General features: G+C 33.9%; 1 protein-coding gene across 1 annotated transcript; it reads left to right on the top strand.

The window, feature by feature from the left end:
* Positions 1–9,577: 9,577 nt before the first annotated feature.
* LOC131951274 (ankyrin-3-like) lies at positions 9,578–20,480 on the top strand. Its single transcript, XM_059313633.1, has 5 exons — positions 9,578–12,668; positions 14,435–14,510; positions 15,157–15,240; positions 16,679–16,745; positions 20,261–20,480. The coding sequence occupies exons 1-5, from the start codon at positions 9,578–9,580 to the stop codon at positions 20,372–20,374; spliced, it is 3,432 nt and encodes a 1,143-aa protein (XP_059169616.1). The 3' UTR covers positions 20,375–20,480.
* The last annotated feature ends 5,258 nt before the right edge of the window (positions 20,481–25,738 follow it).

Raw genomic sequence — 25,738 nt, 5'->3', positions numbered from 1 at the left:
ATTTATTTACAAAATTTACTTTAGCTGCTGTCTTAAGTTCTGAACTAGAAGCAGTAAAGATTAAAGTTTATATTAATCAAAAATATTCTTTGGTTAAAAACTTTAGAAATAGAGATTCGTTTGTGGAAGCTTATACAGTTTCAAACTTCGCATACACGGGTATATTAACAAAACACTAGATCTATGCCACTAGTTATTTTTAAATTTGTGCAAGGTTTCAATAAATGCACCCGACATAATTACTATAATTTTATATCTCACTTTATTTTTATAAATTTTGATGAGTAGACAATTGATTTGTTTAACGCTAAGTTCTTCTTGGCTGCTTTCCAGTTAAAATTTTTATAGGAAATGTTCACGATCCTTTTTACCCATTTTTAATGCTAACATTTCTAACATTTGCCTTGCACTCGTAGAATTTAGATTTTATCAATAAAACGACATAAAGAAAAAGACGTCAACGACGATATTATTCATTTCATACTTTTTTTTATTAAAAAGTGTGATATACATAAGTCTTAAAGTACAAAAGTTGACCTTTTTATTCATATGTCTCAATGTGTTCAGTACAGCTGGGCTAGTTTAAACGTGTTTAGTAGGCTACAGTTGCGCATGAACTTGTTTTAATGTTTTGAATTTATTTAGCACTGTCTAACAAGTATTTACATGAATAAATTCAGTTTTCTTTGATTGCGTGTACCAGCTTGAATCAATACGAAAACATTTGACATTTAATATTATATTAATATAATACTAGCCATGTGTACCCATTTCACGTGAATTATAGGCCTGTTTGTTATAGGCCTGTTAATATTATTACTTGTTTGGAAAAAATACTTTATAATATATTCAATGGTCAAAACGCAACGTTCTTTCCTATACGTTGAACTATATTAGTGACAATGCAAAGAAATATTTCAATAGCTAAATATCCGACACATTTAAAATAACATGGGCTACCAAAACCTATTAGAAAAATTAAAACCAATTAGATCTCATATGCAATATTAGTCAACACAACACTATATTAAATGTAAACACTGATTAAGAGACTGAAATGATTTCGTTAAACCAGTGGCGGAACTAGAAAAAAATGGCCACCCCGCAAATTTTCATTAGGCCCCCCCCCATATATATATATATATATATATATATATATATATATATATATATATATATGTATATGTATATGTATATATATATATATATATATATATGTATATGTATATGTATATGATTATGTATATGAATATGTATATATGTATATGTATATATATATATATATATATATATATATATATATATATATATATATATATATATATATATATATATATATATATAAACATAGATATACGAACATATGTTACTCATTACTGGCCTGTTCGGGTTTTGAGAAAAAAATTCAATTACAACAAATTACAACATCATAGCATGTGTGTAAGTGCGTTAGTTGGTGTGTTTGGTGAAAATAGTTTTATTTTAACTCTGCTACAAGGCCTCCCTCAGGTCGGTATAAAGAATATAAAACATGAAAGCTTTGTAAAAGTAAAGGTGTCTCGCGTTATGTTTATTTTATTTATTTATTGTTTTAATTTATATTATTAATTTTAAATTCATTTCCTTTTTGTACAATATCATTCTTTAGTCAATACTTTTTGATAAATAACAATTAAGAGAAGTAATTCCTTTTTAATTTGTTTAGTACAAATCTATTAAAAGGAGCTAATGAGCACCCCTTTTTGATTATTTAAAAAAGGGAAATAAGTCATGGAAGTGGTTCGAACGTTTGCTTATCTTTGATAAGTTTGATTGTAGGAGAAAGAGGGCTCGGCTTTCACTGTGGTTTAAAAACAAAGGGAAAAAAATTTACATGAGCCTGGGGTGGTATAGAATAAGATAATCCAACCGCAGCTACGGTAATCTTTTTGCAAAACAACCATCAAGTCAAAAATGCTAGAAAATTATCTTTTTAACTATAACATTTTTTTTTGGGGTCGGATGTGGGCCCCTAAATGGCGTGCCCCCCCCCCCCCCGCATTGTGGGGTCTGGCGGCACTGTAGTTCCGCCCCTGCGTTAAACCCGGCTGTATAATGGTATTTATATTGCTTTTTTAATATTGGTTTTGGCTGAGAAAATTGTAGTCATAGCACACGTCTTGATAAGTAGATCTATAGATCTAAATCAAATTTTAATGAAATAATTCATTTCTTCATGTTCTTAAATTGAAGATGACGCCATCATTGTTGTGGACTTTCAGTAGTTTGCTTTTTTATGGGTTCTTTTCACAACCATAAACACTTTTCCAGTTGCATCAATAAAAATGTGTTTGTACTTTAGAATATGCCTTTCTTTTTACTTTCCTTCTTTAAATAAAATTTAGTTTATACATTTAAAATATCCAACTCATTATTTTCAACAAAAGTCTGTATCTTTAAGTTATCCATATATCGTTGAAGATACTGATCTCATAGCCTGTGGAGAGAGAGAAAAGTGAGTACATGGGCTTTTATATATTAGGTTTTATATATATATATATATATATATATATATATATATATATATATATATATATATATATATATATATATATATATATATATATATATATATATATATATATATATATATATATATATATATATATATATATAAATCATATAATTTTTTTCGAGTAGGGGTGACACCATGAATTGCAGCACCGGGTGAAACCCGATCTAGAGACGCCACCGTGTAGACCGACTGGATTCATGATTGCCCGCTCGATTCAAACTGCTTGTATTTTCGCCAACACCCACTAGATTGATCGATAGCGCCATGGCTACTTTAGTTGTTTATAGTAACAGCAATGTAACTGTGAACAGCAACGTTGCATAGTTTATTAGACAATGATTTCTTAAAGTCTACAGTTACTATATTCTTAGAATGTGTATAAGGTATAAAACGGGGTTGTGTGGAACGATTTTTCATTTCATCCTCGCTTAGCGCAAGAACCTCAATGATTTACTTGTAAGAAGAACAAGATTTTTCGTAATCTTTTTATAAAGATTGCTTCTATCGTATTTTGATACAACTAATTTTATTTAATTACTAAAAAACTCCGATTAAAAAATCTAATTAAAGATACAGAATAAAATAATTAATGTCTTTTTTTCGTTTATAGGACGTGAACTTCTGAACTTTACGAAACATCAAGGAAAACTCAACACTGTTCTGGTAATTTTCATCACATTTCTTAAAACATTATTTACAAATTAACTATTACAAGATGTAAAAAAAATTTAAATGATTATGCCTATTCAATAAGTCATCACTGTAGGCCCTACATTTTTAAACATTGTTTAAAATAATTTTCAGAACCTTACTGTAGCAAATGTGTTGACTAGATATCTGGTTTGTAATAAAGTGTTTAACATTATTTTATAAGTAGGCCTACCTATTTCGCGCTAATTTTAATGATATATAGAACCTTAAAGGCCAAACGGTTGGTTAAAATACAAATATATATAGCACCAGTAGCGGAAGTATGTTTGTTTTTATTCTTTTAAAGAGCAAAATTGGCTGTTATATTATTATTACTATTACTATACGCCAATTAAGCCTATAAAAAAGTGATGGGACTCCTGGATGATGGAGTACTTTATGATCCATTAGGATATGCGCATAAAAAAAATCATTAAAATCTTGATTTTTCGTCCTGCACTTTGAATACTTTGTCAATTTTTTCTTTTTCGTATATACGAAGTATAGAGAAAGTCTTGTAATCGTGCAAAATAAAAATCCAGATTTTTGGAAATCTCGACGTTTTACACCTCACTGATACGGATAAACATAATTTTGCAATCTTGTCCGTATGTCTGTGTGTACGTGTGTCTGTGTGTAAACACGATTACTTGAGTACCGTTACAGCTAGGTTAATGAAATTTAATATTTAAGTATTATATCAAAATCGTAGATCCGTATCAACTTTTGAGTGATTTCCGATTTTCAAAGCCTATAACTTGAGTACTATTTCAGATAAATAAATGAAATTTCACATGTAAGTAAAGATCTAATTATCTAACTTCTGACAAATTTTGATTAATTTCCGTTGACTGGAATTAGTAATTTAAGATATAATAATTATAAATTAAATTATTTAAGTAAAAGTTAATATAAAGTGTAAAATAAATAATTTATTTTAATTTTAATTTATTTAAAAGTTTACAAAAGATAAACAAGAAAGAAAAAGTTTAAATTTTTTTAAAATAAAAGATCTAATGGATTAAAAATCGTAACTATATCCCGAGTTCCCATCCCCTGTTGTTTTATATAAGAATATTCGAGAGGTTAGGGGAGATCACTCAGGTTTATTGTATTAAGAAAATAATAGACTTAATGAAAATAAACCGGGAGTGATCTCCCCTAAACTTTGCAGGATCTTTTAGTCATGCGTTACAATCATTTACAAACGCATGCCTCAGAAAAATCCTGCAAATTTGCTGGCCTAAAACCATCAGAAATTATGTTCTATGGCAATCTATGGCAACGGACAAATCAACTGCCAGTTGAAGTAGAGATCCTCCAGAGAAAATGGAAATACAATCATTTATAATTTTCTTCTTATTTATAGCAGTTATTCTCCATGTCTCGGCTCCATAGAGTAAAACAGGTTTTACTAGTGTGTTGAAGATCCGAATTTTCATTCCAAGGGTTAAATCTCCAGAACCCCAAACATTTTTTAGTTGGTTGAAGACTGCTCTTGCCTTGCCCGTCCTTATTTTTATGTCTGCTTCTGTCCCACCCTGCTTATCAACAATACTTCCAAGGTAGGTGAATCTATCCACTTCTTCTAGGGCTTCTTCTGCCAATATTATAGGGTTGCTGTTTGATGCATTGACTTTGAGAACTTTATTTTTCCCTCTGTGGATGTTCAGTCCCAGGCATGTAGAAAAATTATCTTGCATTTGCTTTTATGTGTGAGAAAGAAGGTCGTCAGCAAAATCCAAGTGGCGACTATTAGGGGCAGATAATTTAGTTTTTAAACTATTTAAAACTAAGGGGAGGTAATAACAAGTTCTGCTTGATTTTTCATTGTCGTCTGTAAACTGTTGTCACGGACGGCTGACTTCACGGGGGATGGGGGGAAGGGGGGGTAGGGAGGAGAAGGATAACCGTCCTTCACGAGCTACTGATATTGTTTTAAAGCAAAATAGTTTTCAGTCTCAGCAGTGGTAGGGTTGAATTTACAAATTATGAATTACTGAAAAAGTAGAAAATAAGATGACTAAATAGCAGCGGGTTGGCTCGCATTCCGATATAGCACTACGGGGATGGTAACTCGGGGGATATAGACTTAATTTTTATCAGTTTTTACATACTTAACTTTTTAAAATAGAATAGAATCTTATAGAAAAAGAATTACGCACCAAGTGAACGGCAAACAATATGTGTACAATAGTGCGGAATACTAGTATTTTATAAATTCATATGCGTTTTTTTAGAAATAGGAAATAACGTAAATTACTAGTTCAGGTCAACGAAAATCAAAATTTTAAAGAAGGCAGAGAATTGGATCTTTCACTTATTTGTGAAAGTTTGTTTAACTATGTAAAACAGACTCCACTTCTGGTTACCGGGAATCGCTTAAAAGCTGAAACATAACTACAAATTTTATATAATACTTATGTATGAAAATTCATCAACCTAGCTGTAAGTGTACTCAAGTTATCGTGTTCACAGACATACACACGCACACACAGATTCACATACACACATACATATATACACAAAATGTTTTTTCTGACACATGTAGGTTTAAAACGTCGAGATTTGTGAAAATAAAATATATTGCTTTCGATTTTTTGCACGATTACAATATCTTCTCTAAACTTTATATACGAGAAAGTAAAAAGTTTATGGTAAATAAAATGCAAATTTTGAAACTTTTGCATACTAAAAATGGGTGCGGTTTTTTGGGACTTTATATAATTCTGACCAGTAGTTATATCAAAAGTTGTAGTAACAATAGTTTTAAAATATACTGCAATGATTGTTATAAGTGCATAAATAAACAAGGTAATTAAAAAGTCTAGTGACAATTTTAGCGCAATTTCCTTATGTTATCTAAAAATAGCTCTGTCGTAGCGGTAATCAAGAGCAGGGTTAGTAAAACCATTAGTTAAAATACATGTTTTACTTACAATAGAGTTACATGACTAAAAACCATTGCGCGCCTAGCTACTGAACGTGATGACGCAGCCATTGAACGTGATGGCGCAGCTATTGAACGTGATGACGCGTGTGGTGTGGTTGGATAAAAATGCCTACTAATTCGGTCCAAATTTAATTAATTCAAAAAAAAATGTGTGACCGAACGAAAGGATATTTTTGAAAACTTTCTTCGGCAATATTGTTCTAAATTATGGCAGGAATCAATTGGTACATGTTTCAAGTCGCTAAGTGGTTTGGTTGCCGAGATATTGGCCAAAAACTGCTTTTTTTCGAGGTTTTTTGGCTTTTCCGGGAAATCCATGAAAGAAACCCGTAATTTTTATGGCCTATGTTCATCCTCGTAACTTGCGTAACATAATTGCTTTTGGAACTAGTCATCGATATTCCTTCGTTGAGGAGGAGATACGACTTAAAGCTGCGGACACACATTCAAATATCCATCCATTCATCCATCCAGAAATGACGGGTTATTAAACGCAATTCTCCAGAATGGAAATTGCGCTAAAAAGCCTTAAGAGTACCGTAAACTTCAAAATGGCAGAGGTTTTTTCGGGTTTCCATGACAACCAAAACTCTTTTCAACCCTTTCATTGCTGTTTAATACTTACTTTCATGTGCCGAACTTGGTAAAAGTATTCAAAAGGCTTTAGATCTTAAGGCCAGACACCATACATGTTTTCGACAGGTTAAAATGTTTTCTACTAGTATGGTTTTAACACTAATTCTTATTGTAACACCATTTCCTTTTATGTATTACTGCACTAACAAGTAGAAAATAAAAGACGCACTGCTGTTTAAATAGCTATAAAGAAAAGCAAGGGTCACTATAATATAAGACCGTAACGACGTTCTGGAGAGTGGGAGGGTGGGGTGGGTGGGCAGAGCCCCTTATGACGACATAGAATTTATATAGAAAATATAGAAAATATATACTTTTATCAGTTACCGACCCCTCCCCAGAAAATTTAAACCACACCTCAGGGGAGGGAAATTTCTGAAAGAAACACTGGTCGCATTTGTAGATCATACAGACTGAGGGTAGAGCCTACTTTATAAACTAGACCCGTTTACTACTTTTGGTAGATAAACCTCACTCACGCTGTGTTTCTTTCAGACTTTTATCCAGGGGTTGGGCGCTTGAATCAATAAAATTGTCCGGGGCTGGGGAGGCCGACACTGGTAAAAGTATACATTTTCAATATAAATTATATATATTTTTTTTTTTTTGGTGGGGGGGGGGGGGGGGGGGGGGTAGACGTTCTACGGAGGGGGGAGAGGGGGCTTTGCCCCTACCCGAAGAGATGCATGAAAGAAACTCCACGCAAACCACTTCTAAGATTAGGCACATTAATTAGGCCGTAATGTCAGTGTTTTTATTATAGAGTATCGATGACGTCATTTCTTTTGAGGGGGGGGGCAGCTTAGACGTATTTACGGGGGGGGGGGGCTTCGCCCCTACCCGAAGAGATCATAAAGACAAGCGTGGGCTACTGTATTATCTATTGGATACTTTTACTAACATTTAGGAGTCCAACGCTTTTCTTTATAGCTATTTAAATAGTAGAGTATTATAAATATTTAAAGAAAATTTTCTCCGTTTGGTGCATTGTTACATAAAATCTTGTTATTGAAATGTTTTTTATGAATTCTTTTCAGGCCTTTAAAATGTTTAATACGATAGATTTTTTGGCTAAAAACTAAATAGGCATCCATCGAAGTCAAAGTTGATGGCAGATTGCATTGTCATCGGGTCTTGATGCACGTTCCAAGTTTGAAACTAATCGGTCAGTTAGAAGTGCTCGAAATTTTGTTCGGCATTTCGATCTAAGACGACAGACAGAAAAAAAAGTTAGAGGAAGCAAGTTTAAAAAGAGCGTGTGAAAGACCTGTTAATAAAACGTTTTTTATGCATTTTGTTGTTATTTTAGATTTTATTTAAGTTTTGAACTTGGCGGTTCACAGTGTAAATTGAATATCCTTACAGTTCATGAGATTTTGTTGTTATTTTTAGTTACAATGTTTAAATAGCAGAGGTTAAGGAGGAGGAGGGGAGGAAGTGCGCAAGACTGCTATCCGGAACTTCTAAGATCCAGATCCCTGACTTAAGTTTGTATGATGTCTAGGAGCACATTCAGTCCAGATGGGTATCAATATTACGACAGTGAAAGCATAATATTTATACCCATCTGGACTGAATGTGCTCCGAGACATCATACAAACTTAAGTCAGGGATCTGGATCTTAGAAGTTCCGGATAGCAGTCTTGCGCACTTCCTCCCCTCCTCCTCCTTAACCTCTGCTATTTAAACATTGTAACTAAAAATAACAACAAAATCTCATGAACTGTAAGGATATTCAATTTATTCAATTTATTCAATTTATTCAATTTATTCAATTCATTCAATTTATTCAATTTATTCAATTTATTCAATTTATTCAATTTATTCAATTTATTCAATTTATTCAATTTATTCAATTTATTCAATTTATTCAATTTATTCAATTTATTCAATTTATTCAATTTATTCAATTTATTCAATTTATTCAATTTATTCAATTTATTCAATTTATTCAATTTATTCAATTTATTCAATTTATTCAATTTATTCAATTTATTCAATTTATTCAATTTATTCAATTTATTCAATTTATTCATTTTTTTTTTAATTTATTCAATTTATTCAACTTATTCAATTTATTCAAAAAAAAAACGGTAACAATAGAAGGCACGGGGGCCTTTTTCACATTGGCCGTTTTAAAATAAGCAAATAAAACAATTTAATGACCATTTAAAAAAAACAAATGCGTAGTAAAGATATAGCAGTAACATAGCACTAAAAATGTGGAATAAAGAAATAATATTACATAGTTATAATACCAAATGGGATAAAATAGAATATAATAGATCGGGGGTCTCCAAACTTTTCAACCGGAGGGCCGCTTTAACTATCAAATATCAGTTCGGGGGCCAGAGTTTCTTCAAGGCATCTCTTTGAGGTGGTGGTGCCCCCCCCCCCCCCCCCCCCCAAACGAAATATAATATATATAGAAATATATACACATTTCAAGTGTCCTCCTCCTTCGAAGAAAAAAGTGTGAAAGAAACACTGTTGGGGGACAACAACACTCGAGGTCCAAGTTTGCTCTCTTCACGTATTTCATTCTTGAAAATTTTTGTTCATACAGGTATGTTGTTCCAAAACGTACTTTGATGCAAAAATTTTAATTTTTGTGCAAAAAATTTATAAAAACCCACCCGCCCTTCTTTGAGCCCGCTAATATATAATATAACATAACATGTGATTAACATAATAAAACGCTTTACATCGTACACTGCTTTCTATATACATAGTGCAGGTGTAAAATGGGGAACGAACTCGCTGTTCCATCTCGCGGAAGGGCTGGTGGACAAGAAAAAGTAGACCTTCCAGATGTTGATTTGAATGAATTTCGCTCCATGATGCAAAAAATGTCCGGAAACATGCTGGAAGATATGCAAGATTTTCTGCAGAACCTCCAAAATGTAAGCTCAAAGTTACAGAAAAATGCCATTAAGGACGAGGATTTATTTGAAAAGTTAACAGTTAATGCTGCTTCCATTGACTATATTGATCCAAACGTGGACTCGACACCTTTGATGGTTTGTGCAGCGCTGCAACGAAAAGAGTTAGTCAACAAACTTTTAGCAAAGGGCGCCAATCCTAATGTGGTCAATAAAAAAGGTCACACTGCTCTGACTTTAGCTTGTTTGGCAGGTGATGAAGCGATTGTTGAACTATTGGCAGAGAAAACATTAGATATTAATGCGGTGTTTAATGATGGGAACACAAATCTTCATGTAGCAATTTTAGGGAAACACAAGAAAATAGTGCGGGACTTGATAGATAAAGGAGCAGACATACACAAACAAAACTATGAAAAAGATAATGCAATAATGTTAGCTTCTGGCCGAGGATTGAGAGACATTGTAGCTCTACTGATAGATAAAGGCGCTGATGTCAACAGCAAAGATTTGCGACATTGGACCCCACTGATGTCGTGTGCACAAGGTAATTATTATGAAGTAGCAGAGCTGCTAATAGAACATGGCGCTGATGTAAACGCCACACAACTTTCAGGTGGAACGGCCCTGCAGATAGCCGCAGGTCATGGACATGTAAAAACTGTTAAGGTTCTCCTTAAAGCCGGGGCAGATATTGACCATGTCAATAAATTAGGACATACGGCATTGCTAGTGGCTTGCGCTAAAGGAAAGATTGAAACAGTCAAAACTCTCATTAAATATAAATCAAAGAACAAGTTACCAAACGAAGAGGTCAGTAAGGCTTGGATAAATATTAAAACAAAAGATGGCCGAACAGCACTTTTTGTAAGCTCTATTAGTGGATATTCCGACATAGTCAATTGTCTGTTACAAGCCGGTGCAGACCCAAACATTGAAGACCAAAAAGGATATACACCACTGATGTGCGCTTGTCAAGAAGGCCACTTAGAAGTTGTGGAATCTTTACTACAAGCTAATGCAGACGATCTAAAAGAAAGTAACGAAGGTCTAACTGCATTATATTATGCCGTGTCTCGCGGACATAAACACGAAGCTCGGCTGCTGTTAAACAGGAGAGACAAACCATATCCTAACATCAATAAGAGGCTTAATAACGGAACTGGTTTACTAGATATGGCTGCCGCTAAAGGACACACTCAGATATTAAAGATGCTGATAGATGCAGGAGCTGATGTCAATTTTGCCAGTGCTGACGGGCTAAGGCCGGTGTTTCCCTGTTCTTTAAACGGAAACAAAGAAATAGTCTATGTACTGACCTCAGCTGGTGCTGACGTTAATTTGAGTGATGAGAAAGGAAATACGCCTCTGATTCTGGCATGTTCCAATGGACACACAGATATCGTAACACATCTGGTAGAAAAAGGGGCATTGGTAAATGTTTTAAACACAGATGGACGAACTCCACTTATGCAGGCAGCCTCCGCTGGTAATGAAGAAATTATCGAATATCTTATCGAAAGAAAAGCAGATTTGAATGCTGTGGAACAAAGAGGATGGAATGCTTTGATGATTGCTTCACACCCTGGTAATATCAAAGTATGTACATCCTTGATTAAGCACGGTATCAGCTGCGATGCCAGATCAAGAGAAGGTGTTACTGCACTTCACATTGCTGCGGGACATGGGCACTATAACATTGTGAAACTACTAATTGATAAAGAGGTTAATGTAAATGTTGTTGACAAAGACGGTAATACTCCGTTGATAAATGCATCAAATAATGGCCATTCTTCTGTAGTTCAGTTACTGGTAGACAACAATGCTAATGTTGATGCTGAGAATGAAAATGGTGTATGTCCGATAATTTTAAGTGCTAATGGAGGTAACGGAGATATCGTTGATATTCTATTACTAGCAAATGCTAAAGTAAACACTACCGATAAGGAAGGTGCAACTCCTCTTCACAAAGCTGCATCAAATGGCCATGTTCATATTGTCAATGCTTTGGTAGAGGCCAAGGCATTGATAAACATAACTGACAAGGAGAAACACACACCTCTGATGAGAGCTGCTCGTAATGGAAATGCAGATATTGTCACGATGCTCCTTGCTAAAGGGGCTGATGTTGACCAATGTGGAGATAGAGGCTGGACGTCACTGATGTTGGCTGGTCAGTCTGGAAAAACAGAATGTATGAGGGTGTTATTGAGCAACAAAGCTGATACAGAACCCAGAGATAATAAGGGTCATAGCGTGCTTCACATCTGTGCAAACAATGGCCACAAACACGCTGTACTGCTACTCATCGAACATGAAGCTAACCCTGCTGTAAAAAATAATAATGGATGCAGTCCCTTGATGCTGGCATCTCATAATGGTCACACTGATATTGTCCAATATTTACTTCAACTAGAAAAAGTAAAAAGAAAAGTAAATGAGACCTTAGACTGGAAGGAATATAAAAGTGGAGACACAGCACTTATCATGGCTGCCAGACGTGGCCATACAGCCATAGCTAAAGCTCTGATAGAAGCTGGAGCTTCTGTCGATGAGAAGAATAAACACCACAGCACAGCCCTCAACATTAGTGCTCAAAATGGGTATTCCAAGATCGTTGATGATTTGCTGGTAGCAAAGGCTAATGTAGACCTACCAGATTTAGACGGAGATACGCCTCTGTTATCTAGTGCACTAACAGGACAAGATCACGTCATTCAATCACTAATACAAGCTGGAGCTGACATGTTTGTAAAAAATAAATCTGGGAAAACAGCTTTAGTGGTTAGCGCTGAGAAAGGCCACCGTCAAACAGTGAAACTACTTTTAGAAAAAGGTGAAAACAAACACAGTCAAGAAGATCTGCAAAACGCGATGTACATAGTCCACCGATACGGATTTACTGACATTCTGTCTATGATTGGGGAAATGACTGGACAGGAATTCAAGAACGGTAATTATCAAGTGAATCTTACTAATACAACTTTAGGATTAATTTTTTTGCTTTAAAATTCAGACACAATATATTTATAACCTTCATTTAAGCATACATTTTGTTGTTTTAAAAGTAGGTATCAAAATGTCTATGTCTAACCATACCTTTTGTATTTCTAGAAAGACTACTTCATTTAAGCTTATTCGTTTAGGGATAGATCACCATGAATACTGTAAATGCATCAACAACTAAAATTACTAATTTCATAAACTGTTTTCTCATTCTTTCATGCTCATTATACTGGTGCAGAGAACAGGACATTACCCCCCCCCCCCCGTCAATTACCCAACGGACATCCCCCCCCCCACCCCGACACTACCCGGAGTAATTACCCCTGTCAATTACCCCCGCCCAGTATGACATTATCCCCGCCTAGTCGTAGCTTAAGGTACAGTAAGGGTAAGGATTAGGATTAGGGTTAGTTTTGGTTGAGGGTTGGTTTAGGTTTAGTTTAGTGCTAGTGCTAGTGCTAGTGCTAGTGCTAGTGCTAGTGCTAGTGCTAGGGCTAGGGCTAGGGCTAGGGCTAGGGCTAGGGCTAGGGCTAGGGCTAGGGCTAGGGCTAGGGCTAGGGCTAGGGCTAGGGCTAGGGCTAGGGCTAGGGCTAGGGCTAGGGCTAGGGCTAGGGCTAGGGCTAGGGCTAGGGCTAGGGCTAGGGCTAGGGCTAGGGCTAGGGCTAGTGCGTGCTAGTGCTAGTGCTAGTGCTAGGGCTTGGTCTAGTGCTAGGTCTAGTGCTAGATCTAGTGCTAGGGTTAGGGTTAGGGTTAGAGTTAGGGTTAGGTTTTATGTTTGTTTTAGGGTTAGCTTTATATAGGCAGTTGGAGATAAGATAAGGTTTATAATCAGGACTCTTGATCTTGGGAGAGGGGTGTGTAACAATTCTATGGGGTTGATAGAACTGTTATTATGGATTCTTGACATCAAGGTGACCGTTACACTTCTTTGCTGAACGTTATATCTTTATTACAAATATGTATACATGTTGGAGCTTAGACCATTAAACAATAATCCATAGTTAATGACAGTCCACAAACATAGCTACATGGTGACGGCTTACATTTTTTTAGTACACAAGTACGCACTTGATCACCTTTTACTCCCCATTTTATACCCTTCACTCTCTCCCCCAACGTCAGTGAGCGATATCAATATAAGAATAAACAAACACGACATAGTTGTTTTATTTTCTAGAACCCCTACCCTACAACCCCCCCCCCCCCGCCCCGTGAAAGCAGCCTCCTCTTAGTTACCTCCCATAAGTTGAAAATCTTTTCAGACTTAATTATCTGCCCCTAATAGCCGTCACTAAACCCGGCTCTACGATTGTAAACACATAGCGTGAACCACAAATCACCAGACCATGTAGAGGGGGGGTGGTAGGGAGCGCGCTTACAGCTTGGTGTTTTCTAACGTCTCCAAGAAAAGAATTATATATATATATATATATATATATATATATATATATATATATATATATATATATATATATATATATATATATATATATATTAGGGGCAGATAATTCAGTTGGCCAGGTATTCTGCATCCATGCAAAGTTCAAGCTAAATACAATATAGATACAGAATACCAAAAGTACAGTCTGTTACCCAGGGGGGGGGGGGGGGTAATGTCCTAGACCCACTCATGCAATTGTTTGCTTAGTTGCAATAAATAATTGCACATAATTGCACATAATTGCACATAATTGTACATAAATACATCATCAGATGGTGCTCCTGATTTCGGAATAACACTGCCAGAGGATAGAGTGACTCTGTTTTCGAATCTTCCTTGCTCAAAAGGGTAATAATACCAATATACATTTTACTACAGATTTCAGTAAACGTACTTGAACTCACAAAAATGGCACAGACATAGACCCGGACCTAGACCCAGACCCAGACCCATACCTAGACCCAGACTTATACGTAAACCTAGAACGACCTAAATAAAGTGTTAGTTCTAGATACATCTATATCAACATCCGCATGCAAAATGATTTATTAACATTCTATAAAGCAAAACGCATCCCTTAAAGGTCAACATTGAAGTAAAATGTTTAAAATGTTAGGAAACCGAAATAAATGTAGTGTTGCGTTATCCGTTGTCTCTCAGTGCACTCAGAGCAAAAGGAGACTTCTTCACATTGACTACAGTATTTTATTTTACATAGAGCTCTGTTCACACGTGTATCAGGGTTACATCTTAGACAACTCACTGTTAACCCATTATACACTAACACGATAAACAGCTGAGAATGAACCTTCGAGGGACATAACTATGATATACATAATATAAGGGACATAACAATAAACAACAAGACATAACGTAACAAATTAAACATAATTCCCATAAATGTAGCATGTCCAAGTATGCGTTATCAACAGATATAATTTATTTTAATATAATGTGCTTAAGCACCACGTTTGGTTTGTTTATTCGCCAACAGATTACCAGATTCTTCAAAAGTTATCATTAATGAGTATAATTCACGCTCCGTTGAAGTACATACGACTAAAGATGGAAAGACAGTGTAAGTTTATTTATGTTGTTATATATGAAAAATAAAAACCGAAACATATACCATATTTAGTCAATAGAACACCACATTAAATGCCCAAACTGGTTCAGTACCTTAAAAATAACTTTCTTTAAAACCAGGTTCTTTATTACTATTTTTAGCGCAATTTCCATACTGGACAATTGCGATTATTAACTCATCATTTCTGGTGATGGATGGATGGATGGATGTGCGCAGCTTTAAGTCGTATCTCCTCCTCAACGAAGCAATATCGAGGACTAGTTCCAAAGCAAATATGTTAAGCAAGTTCCGAGGATGATTGTGGGCCAAAAAATTCCCGGAATTCCTTCCTGAATTTCCCGGAAAAGCAAAAAAAAACTCAAAAAATGCAGTTTTTGGCCCATATCTCGGCAACCAGACCACTTAGCGACTTGAAACATTTACCAATCGATTTCTGCCATAATTTAGAACAATATTGCCGAAGAAAGTTTTCAAAAATATCCTTTCGTTCGGTCACAAAAAATTAATTAAGAATTTTTAAACTGAGCATCGTGTAGGCCTAGGATGATATTTTTAATTTAAACTGAGCATCGTGTAGGTTTTTAGCGCAAAAAATATCCTTTCGTTCGGTCACAAAAAATTCAAAATTGTTATGGATAACATAAGGAAATTGCGCTTAAATTGTCACTAGACTTTTAACTTGTTTTTTAATTTTTAAACTAAATTTCCTGGACAGCAGACCCTAATTGCAAATAAGAATGAGGGATATCGTGGTCGGGTCGGTAGTATTATATTAAATTTGTAGATCCATATCAACTTTTCAGCGATTTCCGGTAACCGGAATTGGAACTTTTTCTACTTTCAATTCTTCTAAAGCCTATAACTTGAGTACTATTTCAGATAGATACAAAAAGTTTCACACATAAGTAAAATATCTAATTCTCTAACTTCTATTACATTTTGAGTAACTTCGGTTGACCGGTAGTAGTAATTTACGTTATTTCCGATTTCTCAAAAAATGCATGTAAATTTATAAAATACTAATAATATCCGGCACTATTATGCACATTTTGTTTGGCATTCGCTTGGTGTTATATAAGAATATTAGAGACAATTTAGGGGAGATCACTTCGGTTTATTTTTATTTTTATCAACCTAAAATTATAACCCGAAGTTTCACTTTCCTAAGTCAAGCATTGATTAACTTTACAGGACATCCGTAATCGATATTTTAAAAACCTTACTTTATAGTTATTTGTATTCAAAACTTATTCAATAAAACTATTTTATTAAAATATTCTTTTTCAACCACAAGACCTAGTTTTGCCATGATTACTTACATTGTCAGTGATGAAACAAATTAAAAGGAAATTTTATTTTAATCAACCAAAGAAGAAAAAACCTCACCTTTCTATGTATTAGTTAGAAATAAAATGTTTCATATTTTCAGCAACATTGTTAACAACATCAATATTCAACAAGTGAATACAATGACGTCAATTATGGGCGAGAACAATGTAAGTATAATATTAATTAACTAAGTGATTTAACGTTGGTAGGCGTTGGATAAAAATTCGAAGCAGTTAGTCTCAAAGCTGGGATGCGGACAAAAAGGACGACATAGGACATAGACATAACGCGCGACACGGACAAGAGGCCGACATGCCAATATGGACAAAAGACCATTGGGACATAAGGCGGAGAGGTTGTTTTTTTATATTTTGTCTTCAAATACTGCATTTATTATAGTTGGTAGTAGGTCTACAAAATGCTAAATAATGTGCATGGTATTTAGGATGGGTTAAACATATTTTTGTGTTGCGTTCAAGATCTTTAGTCTATGTCGTAATATCTTAATAATTGGCGGTTTATTTATTTCCTATATCTTAATGTATCTCCAAATCCTACCCTTAGAATTAATTTTACAACTTATTTAGATTCAGACAATATAACAGTCTGTTAAAACATGACAACGTTTCTTCCCCCCCCCACACACACACACATGAAAAGTATTTAAAAAACACGATGACTTAATTTTATATTATCTCAACCATATACATTCACGATAACTTCCACTCAATAATATTTCGTTGTGTTACTAAATCTAAATTAAAAACAGATTTAACAAGTTGTGAGCGTCTTCTTCAATTGGTATGATAACACCTGACTTTTTGACGCCACTAACCAAACAAAATTTTTTAAAATATTCATGATTTATTTAGAGTTTTAAGGGTTTTATCAACATGTTACCAAGGGTGTATTATTTTTAAAAACTGAGATAGTTGAAATGTAAACAACGCCACTGCTATTTTTTTCGAATCTTTGTTGCGTGACGCGAGTTGGTCCACACTACCGATCAGACGCCCTTGGGCGTGCTGTAAGAAGGCGTTGAATGTACGTTAATCCTCCGTAATAGTGAGGTTGAACACATTTCGGCGAGCACCCAGTTGTCAGAGGCGTCACGGGAGTGACTGGTTACACTACCGTATGTAGCCTGGCGCAACCCCTAGTTCGGTTTAATCATCGAACGTAGAGGCCGACCGTGTCCATTTTGTAGAATACTCGTGTGATTGGTGTCATCCGTATGACAGGGGCGTCGAAAGCCGCCACTGTTGCAGTTTGACCGTTGAATCAAGTAGTACCCCTGACTCTGCAAGACATACAATCAACGGATCCTTTGCACTTAGGTAGCCATTGGGTAACTCGGGGCGTCCAACCGTTACTACAACTGACGTGTTTGAGTACAACCCTTATTCGATTAGTATCCCTCCGTGTGATGACGCTAGTTCAGGGTAGATGGCAGACTATAGCTAGTAGGTTAGACTGACCAATGAAAATACAGGTGTTGTCCGATCACGTCGGACGGTCAGCTGACCACTGAAGCGTGGGTCAATAGTTAGATCAGCGCAGTTGGTGTTAACTAGAGAACGGTCAGAGAAATGTCGCATCTTAATCACCCCCAACCTCACATTTGGTGGTGCTTTTCCCCACCCTTACAACCGGCGGTACTAATGGGGGAGCCCGGAGCGCACCGAGTTACAAGACCGCCATGGTGCTACCTGATGCGCCTGTGTTATTAGACAGCTGAATCAAGTAGTAACACTGACTCGCTGCGCCGGACACCCAATCAACAGACGCAAGGTGGCAAGGTGGCGAGATAGCCGCTGGGAAACTCTGGGTGGCAAACCGCACCGCCTTACTGCCGGGGTGCCGACCTCCGAAATAAATAAAAATTTAATGGCAGAAACCTCCCCAAAAGCCAGAGTTTCTTTCAGGTATCTTTTCAGAACATTATCTGCCTAAAGTTTATTAGCGATTGGGTGAAAATAAAAATAAAAACGTACAGTATTAATGGCACCAGAGGCGTAGCGAGAGGGGGGGGGCGGTGGGTGCAGACCGTATCGGGTGACACCATTTAGTGGGGTGACACCAAGGCAAAAAATAGCAAAATATACAGAATATATCTGAATTTAGAATTTTTGCCCAATTAAATATGCTCCCTATACTCCGCATATGATGAAGTACAGAGGTGTAAAATGATTTAAGCTGTTAAAATTTCATGTGATTCTTGTGCACGATTGCAATACTTCCTTTATACTCTGTATACGAGAGAGTAAAAATGCACAAAAAGCTTGTTAATAACAAGTTTTTGTGTAATAATGCACTAGTTATTTAAATAGTAGTGTATTATTACTTATTTTCTTACATAAAAGCTTGTTATTAAAACGTTTTTGATGCATTTTTTCAGTACTTCAAACAATTGTATACAATATAGTTGCATGACTAAAAACTATTACGAGCCAAATGAACATGAAAATACGCGTATAATAGTGCGGTAAATAGTAGGTGCTTCCACTTTATTTAGTAAATTTGGATTAATTCATAAAAAATTGATTAGACATCCAATTATGTCAAATTTGATGTCAGATTGCATTGTCATCGGGTCTTGACTCAAATGCTGATTTTGAAACGAATCGGTCAGTTAAAAGTGCTCCAAATTTCGCTAGGTAGATTTAATATATGACGACAAAAAGATAGAAAGACATACAGACAAATGAAGATGACTTTGTTATGTATCTTCAGCACATGCATTTCTTCTATTTTGATTACATACATCGATTTAAAGATTTTAAGTACTAAAAATTACAAGAAAAACAGACAACTGTTACAAATAGAATTGCCCATATAAAGGGTAAATCTGCATTCAAAGACTTTTACTTACACATCAGTCTGCAAAAGAACAAACCAACCGTTTATCTTAGATTATGGACTACCATATTAAATTGTTTAGTGGGCTGAGGATCTAATGCAGTCACTATAATCACTAATGTCATAAGATAGGATGCGGGGATACAGAACGTACTATGCAACACCATTTGGGGGAAGGTGTAGACACAAAGTCAAATAACTCGTCACATTTACTTATTTAAAAATATTTATCCGTTGTTAATAAGTGACTTCATTTAAATGCGGACTTTCTTTCAGGCATCTCTTCATCAACCGTAGAAAAAATATGTAATTTATGTAGAAAATATAAAGTTCAATCAGTGTCCGCCTCCCTCCCTCCCCCCCACCCCCAGAATTTTAAGTGCACCCCCATCCCCCCACCGAAAGTTTCGGAGCAAAATTACTTTAAAAAAACACACTGGTTATATACTAATATACGCAGTAAATATAAATTGATGTACAATTCAATCGGGAAGAGGGGTGAAATAATGCGAAAATGAAAATGTAAATTCCACATAATTCAATTTGAAAAAAACAATATTTGCAACATGTCGGACAAATGAAAAAATATTTTTTAAAATATACAATAGCAAAACATAGCTTCATGTTGCAAATATTGTTTTTGTCAAAGTCAATTTTTTAAATTTATGAAACATAGTCCCAGGTTGATATGTTTTTTGTCTTTGTTGCTGTAGGAGATTTAAGAACCAATGTTTATAGGGTCGGGAAAATTGCTGAGTTTACTAAAGACGATTGAGAGCATATTTCATGGAGGTGATATGTTGTTTTTTAATGAATATAACAGAAAATTACCAGTGGAAGTGCTGAAGGAGGAATACAGAACCAAGAAAGGTCCATGAATGATTTCAAGTTAACAAGCGATGGTAGAATGAGTCTGTTCACCCCAAATTCAGATTGAAGTATAAAATAATTTATTTGGCAGTCAGAAATCACAACCTAATTATATTTTTGTTTTCCTTAAAACGTATTCCTAGAATCAAAATTACAGCAGCTTAAAAAGAACTTTGAACAAAGATTAAACTATTATAAGATTTTATAAATTTATACTCGATTGAATAATTTAATGAGTGATTTTTAAAAGAATGATTATACTTTGTTCACAAATATTTGATCGAAAGCATGTTTATTTAAGTAATTTCAATCTTTGATCTTTTACAAATTTATAGGTACTTTTTAAATTTATGCTAAATTAATTTTTATAAAACACATGACATTATGGCCAAAATTGCTTTGCTTGTTTTTTACGATTGTTTGATATATCTTTCACAAAATGATAATATATCCAGATCAAATATAATACTTTTCTTTCCTGAAATGTATTCATAAAAATATTTAAAATATGTAGGCTTATGTACTTACAAAAATACTCTAAATAGGTTTGCTTTGCATCTTATTAATATAATAGAGGAATAGTTAAACTATAATATAACAGATGCTATTTATAGGCTGTATTAATTCATATAAAGTTTCGAAATTATTTACTTTATTGTGAGTTTTTTATTTGGTTTTTAAGCACTACTAGTTTAGGTAGATCTATGCGGATTAATGATTTGTTTTATTCTTAGCAAATATTTAGGAAATTATCGCAAATTTACACATTTCAGTTACAGCTTAATTGCTGTGTTTACATTTCGTTTTATTTTCAGATTTTCATACTTCATATTATATTTGCCTATTTAGTATATATTTGAGCTTTACTCAAATGATCTAGATTCTAGATCATGTTTGTGGTGTTAAGTTTGTTTATAATTTTTATTAGTTTTATTTTATTAATAGTAATTCACTTTTAAGGAATCAAAAAAACGAATAATTGAAAAATATTATTTTTTTTAATTAAAAATTTAAATTTGTATTGCCATAACATCATCAATCTAATTATAATATGATATATTTAATTTACCTTAAATAAAACATTTATTAATGGACCAATGTTTTATATAATAAGCATTCGAAGTTTAGCAAATATATATTTGGCTTTATTTTTCTATGAATTCCCGTATATTGGGGAAAAAGGAAAAGTTTTACTTTTTCTAAACAAAATCTTCTATGATAAAAACTAGTAGAAATAAATCGGGAGTGATCTCCCTTAAACTTTCTCGAATATTCTTATATAACACTACGGGAGATGGCACATCATGATATAGATTTTTAAATACTTTAACTTTTTAAAATAGAATAAAATCTTCTAGAAACATTTCATTAAAAAAACGTTTTAATAACAAGCTTTTATGTAATAATGCACTAAAAAGGAGAAAATAAATTATACACTACTATTTAAATAACTATAAAGAAAAGCGTGGTTCACTTTAGTATCTATTGGATACCTTTACTAATATTTAGGAAGAGACCCACGCTTTTCTTTATAGTTATTTAAATAGTAGTGTATAGTTTATTTTCTTCTATTTAGTGCATTATTACATAAAAGCTTGTTATTAAAACGTTTTTAAGGAAAAATTGTTTTATTACTTTACATGTTTTTATTTACAATATAGTTACATGACTAAAAACCATTGCTCACCTATTGAACGTTATGATGCGTTATTGAACGTGATGACGCGTGTGGAGTAGTTGGATAGGACTGCCTACTAATTTGGTCAAATTTTTAATTAATTCATAAAAAATTAATCAGGCGACTTGAATGTCGTGATGCATTGTCTTCATGTCTTGACCCACGTACCAAATACGAACCGTATCTGTCAGTTAAAAGCGCCTGCAATCTCGCGTTTCAACCTAGACAGACTGACTGACGACTGACAAATGCTGAGGAAGTGAATTAAATAAAAGCTTGTAAAAAAGAATTGCACTCCAAGTGAACAAAAAAACAGTATTCGTATTATAGTGCCGAATATAATTAGTACTTTATAAATTCATATGCGTTTTTGAGAAATCTGAAATAGCGTAAATTACTACTTCCGGTCAACGGAGATTACTCAAAATTTGACAGAAGTCAGAGATATTTTACTTATACATGAAATTTCATTTATCTATCTGAAACAGTACGCAAGTTATAGGCTTTTGAAAAATTAGAAGTAGAATAAGTTCCACTTCCGTTTATCGGAAATCGCTGAAAAGTTGAAAAGGAACTACACATTTGATATAATACTTATGTATGAAATTTCTTTAATATAGCTGTAACGGTACTCAAGTTATCATGTTTACAGACACACATAAACAGAGGCGTAGCGAGGGGGGGCCGGGGGGGGGTACATATGTCCCCGGCACCAACCTTAGGGTGCTCCTAATTGGGTTGAAAAAACAAATTAAAATATCATTTTAGCTGCAGTTTTACATTATATATATACAAAATAAATTTGGGGTGGGGTGGGGGGTGCAAATCAAAAGTTTGGGGGGGGGGGGGAGGGAGGGGTTGCAAATTGAAAACTGAAAGGTTGTTCTCGAGGGGGGCGCCAAATTGAGAGTTTGTCCTCGGGCACCGGGAAGGGTCGCTACGCCTCTGCACATACACACACAGTCATACAGATAGCATTCCAAAGTCCATTTTTACCGACTTGATTACGCATAAAACGCCAAAATATTGACATATATATATATATATATATATATATATATATATATATATATATATATATATATATATATATATATATATATATATATATATATATATATATATATATATATATATATATATATGGATTTATAAGTTTTGTCCAATTAAATTAAGTCCTCTATACTCCGGATTTGATGAAGGAATGAGGTGTAAAACGGTGAAAACTGTCATAATGTATACGAAAAAAAAAAAACAGTGTGACAAAATATATATAGATAGAGATTTTAATATCTATTTGAGCATATTTTACAAAGCAATAATAATTTTCCCAAAAATCATAACTCTGTTGTTAATCGTCTTTTCGGCTGTTTGGTTGCAGAGTATCAGGCCTACTAAAAACTTACTTATTGCCTTGTTTTGCACCTCATTAATTTTAATAGGATCTACAAAGGACAGTGTTTATACAAAATTTGAAACTTTTGTTTTCCTAGACGTGCTTCCATTTATTTATTTTTATAATTCAATACCGCATACTTACTAAACAGATATTAGGCTAATAGTAATTTAGGAAAGCAATGCATTGCGTCACTGTGCCATTTTGAGTTAAACTACGTTAAACTTAAAATTCCTACATTTTAAAATTGTTTTATTCCGTTAAATGATGGATATCACAGTAGCATTATTGTATAAATTTAACTTTCCCATCATGTCTCGACAAGATTGAAACCTATATTTAGCTATGTTTTAAATTTTAATTTAATTTAAAATTGAAAAAATATAACGCCTCGAGCATTAAAACGCTTTCAAAAATAGCTAGACAGTACACAATAATTATAATTGCTAATTCATATGTCTCAAGTTCATTGCCCATGCAAGGTCAGTACGACTCAGTTGCGATGGGTTAAGAAAAGACAACTAATTAAAATACACATACCTATTTCTCGTAGTTAAAAACATATTTTTCTTTTTATAAATCTAAATGTTTTTTTAATGGTGTTACTAAAATTTAGTGTCGATGGATAGTGAAATAATATTGACCTACCGAAAAGTATACTTAAGTAACATGAAAATAAATTTATTCAGAGCACAAACATCTTTATAAATTATAATGGTTTTATTTTAACGATAAATTAGTTTGTTTTATATTACGATCTTAAAAGGGTTTAATTTGTTAAAAATTTGTGATAAAGAAAATTAAATTTTACTCTTTATTGTATAGCCCCCAACAGTCTTATAGAAAAAAATAAACGTTTCCGCAATCATTTTTTTTTAGAAATGTAGATCTAACAGTATTTTGTGAAGTGTGATTTTCAATTTTCAAAATATATAATTAAAACTTAAATTGTGTCCTTGTTTTATATGTATTGTTTTGTTTGGAATAGCTATTAGCAGAGGTGAAGCAACCCATTTCGGCGGCCCATTCGAACTTTTAATTTTGCGACCCCTTAAATGAGAAGGTTTATGAACATGTGCTTCAGAAATATTCTTCAAATCCTTCAGAAAAAACATAAGAATGGTAAAAGATACTTCAACAGAAATCTTTATTCGAAAACAAGTAATTAAAAAAAGTCTAGTGACAATTTTAGCGCAATTTCCTTGTGTTATCTAAAAATAGCTCTGTCGTAGCGTAAATCAAGAGCAGGGTTAGTAAAACCATTGGTTAGTTATTAAAACGTTTTTTATTACATTTTTTTCAGTATTTTACATGTTTTATTTACAATAGAGTAACATGACTAAAAACCATTGCGCGCCCAGCTACCGAACGTGACATCGCAGCCATTGAACGTGATGGCGCAGCTATTGAACGTGATGACGCGTGTGGTGTGGTTGGAAAAAATGCCTACTAATTCGGTCCAAATTTTAATTAATTAAAAAAAAAATTTTGTGACCGAACGAAAGGATATTTTTGAAAACTTTCTTCGGCAATATTGTTCTAAATTATGACAGGAATCGATTGGTACATGTTTCAAGTCGCTAAGTTGTCTGGTTGCCTAGATATGGGCCAAAAACTGCTTTTTTTCGAGGTTTTTTTGGCTTTTCCGGGAAATCCATGAAAGAAACCCGGAATTTTTATGGCCTATGTTCATCCTCGTAACTTGCTTAACATAATTGCTTTTGGAACTAGTCATCGATATTGCTTCGTTGAGGAGGAGATACGACTTAAAGCCCGGACACACATTCATTCATTCATTCATTCATTCATTCATTCATTCATTCATTCATCAATCCATTCCCAGAAATGACGAGTTAATAAACGCAATTCTCCAGAATGGAAATTGCGCTAAAAATGTTTAAATACATGTTTAAATCTTGAATTACATTTCTTTTTTAGAAGTAAAAGTAACAAGTTCCGTTAGTAAAAACGGATTTTTTATAACAATAATAATTGTACATTGAAATTGGGACAGCAATGTACAAAAAAAACTAAGACTTGTTAAATTATTTTTGGAAAATCTTTAAGCAAAAAATATGATTGAAACAAGAACATCTAAAGAAAAATACTGAACAGCAAGTAATGAAAATACAAATAACTTGAAATAATGAAAAAACAAGAATGTAATTATGGGGAAAAAAATATTAAAATATTTGGTATACAAATATAAAACGTATATCAATGACAACATGCGACGATCCATTCTATGAGCATCATTGGTTGACTCCAGGTCTCAGTGTAGATACTCTAGAGAAAATAAAAAATTTAATTAGAAATAATTTAAAGAAAATCAGAAGGTCAGACAAACAGCGGGAGCA

This window comes from Physella acuta, unplaced genomic scaffold (genome assembly GCF_028476545.2).
Source record: "Physella acuta isolate Inbredline_101_S28 unplaced genomic scaffold, ASM2847654v3 ptg000065l, whole genome shotgun sequence".
NCBI classification, from domain to species: Eukaryota; Metazoa; Mollusca; class Gastropoda; family Physidae; genus Physella; species Physella acuta.
The sequence above is the reverse complement of the archived record's forward strand: the minus strand, read 5'-3'. Positions and strand labels throughout refer to the sequence as shown.